At 38.3% G+C, this 7,574-nt stretch overlaps 1 protein-coding gene across 2 annotated transcripts in view; it reads right to left on the bottom strand.

The window, feature by feature from the left end:
- LOC106536114 (septin-7) overlaps nt 1-7,410 on the bottom strand; it is a gene marked incomplete in the record, with an annotated part of 32,299 nt that extends 24,889 nt beyond the window's left edge. Inside the window, 2 exon segments of one of the 2 annotated variants that reach the window (XM_014033316.1) lie at nt 3,872-3,968; nt 7,130-7,410. In XM_014033316.1, the coding sequence (XP_013888770.1) occupies nt 3,872-3,968; nt 7,130-7,168 (136 nt within the window). 2 annotated transcript variants of the gene reach the window in all.
- Between the last annotated feature and the right edge of the window lie 164 nt (nt 7,411-7,574).

Below are 7,574 nucleotides of genomic sequence, written 5' to 3'. Positions count from 1 at the left end.
TAATAATAATAATAATAATAATGATGTTATTTTGACTGTAAGTCATGTGATAAAACTTTAAACTATCTGGATCTTAATTCTTTGCTTGACCCCCACCCCTAAATGTTTCACTATTATCACATTATATCAACAGTAAATTAATGCATGGTGAGTCTCTTACAAAGTTTCTGACGAGCTCTCCTCCTGAGATGCTTGAGGAGAGCAGAAGCAGAGGCATGACAGAGCTGTTAAACACTGCTCTTGTTACACATCAGAAGCAGCACGGAGCAGGAATCGCTTCCCGTCTCCTCCCAGCTCTGATCTGACTCTCTGCTCTGTTTGGATCTCCGTGCTGGCGCAGGATCTTGCTAATCTTTCCAAGAGTTTTTATTCAAATTGCCAGCTGGACAAAAGGAGCAGGAAGCTGCTTTTTCTTCCCCTTCAGAGAGAGGCAAGACTGAGAGAAAAACGACAGATCAGATCCGAAAGGAGGGAGGAGAAGAAGAAAAACCCACCAGAAGAACATACGTATTTCTGAGGGCATTCCTTCATAGCAAGAGATCCATTGACATTCAACTAAAGCTGCTTCCTTGTTTCACAAAATTCTGTTCCTGGGTTTTAAGAGGAAAAAGTCTGGGACTTTCGGTCACTTGTCAATATACTCTATTTTGCACTCTAAATTGATCAAAATTACATAACTTCTAAAAACATTACACRACTTTTCTTTTTGGAAGTTGCAGATAATCAGAAGAGTGTGAACTGTTGCTGGAAAGATACAAACCAGAAGCCAGCCTCAGCTATAAAATGCATGTCAATAGCACAGAATTGGATTACTTCAAATAAATAAATAAATAAATAAACAAATAAATAAATAAATAAATAAACTAGTCTAGATGAGCTGAAGTTAAACAATGACTGTAATTTAATTGTTTGTACTAAGTCAACACATTCTAAAGTTCAAGTAGAGCTGGTTCAGACACACTATTTAAAAAATATGATATCCTGAAATATCTAGGAGCATCAGTCCTTAAATATATTGCAACAGTCTGTTTAGATTAACAATCACCACGAGCAGGTATGAGAATAACAATGCTTGTTTTTGCCAATAATCTCTCTTATTTCATGGCTTGTAATGAAAGTAAATTGTGTTGTTAACATACTTTTTCCTAAATACCTAAAGACCCCCCTTCACTGCTGGAATTTGAGTGAGTGACCTACAGGCACCAACCGAGCCTTCTCATATTCCACCATCTGTTGGGTCCACAGAACAATACTGGGCCTCTGAAGCCAGCCGAGTTTTTACAGTTCACTAGGAAGCCAAGTACAGCGGAGCTATATCCAGCTGCTGGCTGCTCCTCAAATCAAACACAATCTGCTCTCCTGTCTAACTCTGGTATTTCTTTTCTCGTTTCTCCATCACTTTATATTGTTCTATGACATGAACACCTTATTTATTTAGTCCTGTTTGTGTTCTGTGATGGATTATTAATTGTAAGGTGGTCACCTGCTTTTGACCTACATTCCTGATTGAACGCAAACCCACATAAGTTGATGCCCTAAAACTGTTTTGTGCTTAAGGCACCCAAAGTATTTAGAAGTGTTTTCAACTTGAACACTTTAGCAACATAAAGACAGTAAACAGATGCTGTCCCCAGACAGTCTGAACTGCTCTGGAGAGCAGAAATATTGTCTGCTTTTTTTTCCAACTGTTGCAAGAACGCTGCTGGAATGATTCCCAGGAGAATGTGGGGAATTTGAAAACAGCGACAAGCAGAAATTATACATGTGGGGTAATTATTTGGACATTAAGGAAAAAACAACTTTGCTTTCTGTTGCTTTGCRATCTTGCTATCCAGAATTAAGACAAACATTGAAATGGTAAATATTAATGCAAGCAAATTATATCAGCATTCATTTTTAAAGTTATTTAACCACCAGGACAGGAAGTCATGTAATAAGATCACCAAGCAAACGAGCCCTACAAAACCAAACCTTATTTTTTGGGAAACTTTGTCATAATCTAAATGTAGCAAATTCACAATTAATTTCTAAAAAAAATAGCAAATCTTACTTGTTTGATGTAAACCACACTGTCACTTTCAGTGAACAACCTTTTCACAATAAGAGTAGACAAAACAGCTCAGTTTACTCAGCTCTATTTTACTAATTTCTTTACAACAGATGTGTATTCAAGTTTCCTAAAGGGCTCAATCTTGTGCCTACAATACACTATCAAAACCAAAGAAGTAAAAGTTTTCAGTCACTTATTAGGAATGTTTTAGGAACACAATAAACAAACTTCAGCAGAGAACCTTTTCAATGAACTTTGAACACACATTTCATAAGTGTGAAATTAAGATTAGTCAGGTTCAATAAAGATGGAAGCAAAAATAAAATAAAAAAATCTGGGAAGACAGACAAGCGGCTCATGGGAGACAGGATGTACATGACTGCAATCTATAGTCCTCACCAGAGCCATCACTCTGCTGTTCGTCCACAGCGGCTGTTTACCAAACAGGAAACTAAAACCTCAGGCTGACACAAAAATGACTGGATGTCTCTTTGTGTTGGTGTCTTTCACCTTTCACTAACCGACTCAGGGGTCACCATAAAATACACACTTCTAGATTCACAGCCTGCTATTCATTATTCATTGCAAAGTATGGAACAAGGTTGTCATAAACTATAACACATGGGGCAGTGTTAAAAAGTTTACTTCAGCAGTTATACAAAAATATTGATCCACACAGAAACCACGTGGAAATTGGAGTCACATGATTGATCTACATTAGTCTGGCTGTAAYGTGTGCAAGTAAACAAATATGGAGGAATCAGAAAAGCCTAGAATCTCAAGGATTACTTTTTTGTTGAAAGTCTAAATAGTTCAGTACAAAAATTATTTTGTTTAAAAAAAGCATGGTGCTGCARCTGACCAAGTCAAAACCTAGTTTAATGTCGGGCAGTATTTTATACTTCACAAAGTAAAAACGATCTATGCAACAGTTCTGTCTGTAGTCAGGTGTCTGCAGTATGACCGATGATGTGAAAAGCAGGACAGTACAAAAAAATAAATCTAACACATTTCATAAAAAACAGTAAATCTAAACAAAAGCAAAAAGAAAGAAATCTTTTCATTTAACAAAAAAATATTATAAAGTAACCCTTTGCCTTTTCAATCTATTTCCAAACACATTTGTGTGCAGTGAACCAACTATTTTAAATCAGATCTATGCAACAGTTCTGCAGGGCTAGTTGTGYAAAATCTGTATCTGTTAATTACTTTAAGCCCCAGTTCACACAGAGCACAGGTCAATATGTTAAACTAGCACAGCTGTATCTGCTTCACATCAACAAACCCAGCCAAACCCATAGTTTCTCCACAGCCCTGTCCACTTCCTTGCTGCTGTGATCTCCACAGCCACAGTTTGCATCAGACTCCATTCAAACCGGAACCGACATCCTGCAGCTCAGATCCCAGGTTAAATTATCTTTAACACAAAAATGCATTATTATGTGTCCAGGGCCATTAGAGGAAACCTCTCAGGCAAAGAACAGGGAGACGGATCTTAAACAAATCATTTTCATCTTCTTCGGTGAGCACAGTGTAGGTGTTTTAAAGGCCAGGACACAAGAGCATCACCTCTCTGCAGAAACTGATTTTTAACTTGTCAACTTGTCGTCTTGAGCATCTGAGTGAACTGGATGCCAAACATGCTTTAAATCTGCTCAAGTTCGCAAAAACAAAACAAACATACAAACAAAAAACAGTGATGCTCAGAAATGAGCAGAAGCAGACAGATGGGCAGGTGTGCATGCTCTGGTTTAATCCTCAAACACAAACAAAGCACTGCTTCTCGCACTCATGGCTCAGATAGAGACCTCTCCAACTTACCTACAACCATTAACGTGAAYTCAAATCCTCGTTTCACTGACTTCCGGTAAACCTGGTTGGGGAGATTGGCGAAGCCCACATACCCCTCCAGGTTTCGCTGCTGAAAGTAAACACAAAAACAATTTCTGTTTATCAAATGACATGAAGAAATTATTAGGACACAACTTCTCAAAATATGGTTCAAAACATCCACAAAGAGCACAWAGATGCATGTAACCACAAACAGAAATGTTGCCACTATTTCATGCACATGTATAAACAAATACACTAAAGAAAAAATGAAAACAGATACAGAAATGTAACAAGCTTGCTACTATTTTAAAACCTATAATTAGCATTTTTTCTGCCCTACAGAGACGGAGCCCCTTTGAACTTAAGTGCAGCTGGGGTAAATAGAAGAGGGGGAAAAAGAAGAAATTATAGTTTTCGTTAGAAAAAGATGGAAAGATGGACTCAACCCAACCAAACAAAAACAAAACCAAAAACAGACAACTAAAACAGAAAAATGACTTTCAGTAAATAATCCTAAATACAGAACGTGAAGCTTGATAATAAGAAAGTCCTACATGTTCAGCCATATCCACTGTATAAGTTTAGTTCAAAGCAGCTGCTTTGTCTTTTTACTACCAAAGTATCTCTTCATCTCTTCCTCTGCTGCCCATCTCCTCCCTCTGAATCTCTCTGTCTTCCTGCCTGCCGTCATGATAACACCCCCCACCACTTGCTGTGCAGTGTCCTGCACGCTACATGAGACAAACACAATTGATCGGTGGTCYCTCGGGCTCTGTCATGCGTGGCACAGATGGAAAACTGCAGCAGTGTCAGGCCTGCTGATAGACAAGGATTGCAACCTAAAACACTGCTGGCTGGGATTGTTTGACAGACAAGACTTATGTCACGCCACAACTGATGCACCCAGATCACATCTACTGTTCGTCAGATAAAAAGTAAATAAACAGAGGGAAAATTGCTTTTGGATAACAGTGACAAGTTGCAAAACTAAAATGTGACTGGTAACTATTTGTACAAAATGTTTTGGACTTTATCTTCTAAAAAACGTGTTTAGGGATAGGGACTATTAAAAACAATTTAAACTGTCAAACTGTAGCTTCTCTTTGCAAACATGTTTACACTGACTGATTTTCAACATCATCATCAGTATCAAGCACCACACAGCGACATTCAAAACAGCTACCATTGTTGTGAGATCACTGTTCCTGACCATGGACAGGTAAAACATAATGAATTGTTCATTAAGAAGGCTAACTGTGGTTCTGTAGCGGAGCTTTCTTGAAAAATAAACTAACCAGAGCTGATAAATGAGAAAAATCCACCATTCTGCTTAAGTGAGACATTCCACAAAGACTGAATACATAACAGAAAGACTGCAGCAAACAAAGGCCCAATTTATTCACCTCATCAATACTCTTGTGCAAACAGGTTAACAGCTGATGTAACAAGCCTGAAGCACTTYCAAAGTTTGATCCACCCACATTTTAACTCTGAGGGTGTTATATAAGGTGTCATGTTTGATGGTCTGTTTGTTTCCCAGCTGCTGCACTGTTTTGTTCCCATCAGGTAGGTCTTCTGACAGATGAAAAGAAATTGTGAATGTTAACTTTAGCTACAATCACCACCTAGGTGTGTATGTAATGCAGTGTTAGATGGTTTGGTAGCATGGATCAGATGGTGCACTTCATAAATAATGTTTGTCCAAGTAAGCGAATTAAATCAATTATTACACCCTAATGAACAYGAGCAGAAACACTGTCTCTGTCATGCAAGCTTCAAAAATCCCATTTATAACTGACTTATTATTGTCTCCAACTTAAAGTTGTAAAAGAAAAGTTAGAAACCGAGAGCAGCAGGCAAAAGAGGAAAGTAATGGGGGATGACAAAAAAGGAGGATAGTCAGTCTATACCATTCATGCGAACCCCTCCCCCAGTCCACCCAGTGGTGATAGTAACTGCCAGGATAACTGACACCCCCCACCCCACACCCCTTCAAGCATTCAGCAGCTGATACTGTGGCCTTCTCAACACCTCCATTAGTTGTTCCTTTTTCTAAGCTTTACATATTAAATAAGAAATTTTCACTTAAATTGCATCACTGAACAGTGTAGGGCAGAATTCATTTGAAAACCAACTGCCTTAATATTTWTTTTATGTTTAGCACTGAAGACAAAACTATTTCTATCCAGCTCTAGGGACATAGTGCAATGACCACAGCCTTCTTATGCAGAGGAAAGTCACTGACATTCACCTCTGGCTTTATCACAGACAGATGCAGACTGACAACAATGTGTTGCATGTAGTGTGGTGAGTAATCACTTAATGCTAAATTCAGGTGACAGAATAAAATGCCCTAAAAAAAAGTAAGTGACATTGATGGAGGTGTTACTGAAAGGGCCTGTAAGGGTAAAGGACCATAGATGCATTATAATGATAGCCAAAGTCTTGTCTTCTCTCTTTGCTGGGAATTGCGGCCAGCAGGACCAGTTTCACAGAAGTTGTCATGTTATATTTATGGAACAAGCATCTGCGCACTAAGAAATGTGGRTCTGGCTGTCTTTGTGCAAGACTAAGTGATTGGAACTTGCATTTAAAAAATAAATAAATAAATTTAATAAAAATATATAAAATGTTACCAAAAACTGACACAGAACAATAGCAAACAAATAAGAGATAAAGAGATTGATCAGAACCAAACAGAACATATTTGAAAAATGTCAACAGATTAGAGCAAACTGAAAAAATATGACTCAAWACATCCGATAGGAGACAAAAGGCTAACAAAAACCTACATTATTAATAGTTTTTAATGAACTGTTTAGTTTATGATGTTTTGACATATAGGAAAGCGAATAACATCTTCAAAGCAATAAAATGGGACAACAGCAGTCACATATTTTCACTGCTAACATGGTCTAAGAAAGAATTTCTCACAGCCCATCTTCTTACTGCAGTGAGCTATAATTGAAACCAGACCACAACCCCCCTTAGACGTGCTGTTCTGTACGGAACCTAAAGCTTGCCTCGGTTCAACCAGCTCACATTCAGATAATACCTAATGATAATGTAGCTTCTGCTCAGCCTGTTTTCAAGCATCCAAAACATGCTGAACTGGGGCTGTGTGARGACGATTCAAAAGGCTAAATGCAACCGAAACAGTAAAAAGTAGAGCAAGGGAGCACATTGTATTGTATCTTAGCTTCCTACAAACAGAAGTTATCCGTCTCTTGAAAAATATGGACTTACAGCGATGCTGGGAACCGCAGTTTCTGGTCGCTCGATCATTTTTGCTGTCACCACCCAGCCTGTAACGGACTCTCACCGAGGCATACACCGACAACGTCCGAATCGATGAGCGACAGAGCGGAAAACGCTGCTTTCTCTTCTAAAGRCACAGCTTAGCGCGAACAACAGGAAACAAAGTGGAGTCTAAAAATGAATGAATGGGGTTAGATTACATATGGCCGCAGTCTGATACTATACAGACGTAGCGAACAGTGAAGAAAAATTACTCCAAAAGCTGTTTTTCTTCGGAACGGAAGAGAGACGGAATTTACACAAGCCCACATCCGGCAGCGTTTCAAAATAAGAGAGACTAGCTTGTATTTATTTTAATATTTTTATTTATTTTTGCCCAATCAGAAAAAATAAACAAATAATTTTTTCTAAAAGTAAGCAGACAAAATAAACA

Source organism: Austrofundulus limnaeus, unplaced genomic scaffold (assembly GCF_001266775.1).
Source record: "Austrofundulus limnaeus strain Quisiro unplaced genomic scaffold, Austrofundulus_limnaeus-1.0 Scaffold7, whole genome shotgun sequence".
Taxonomy (NCBI): domain Eukaryota; kingdom Metazoa; phylum Chordata; class Actinopteri; order Cyprinodontiformes; family Rivulidae; genus Austrofundulus; species Austrofundulus limnaeus.
Note: the sequence above shows the minus strand (reverse complement) of the source record. Positions and strands in the feature narration are given on the sequence as shown.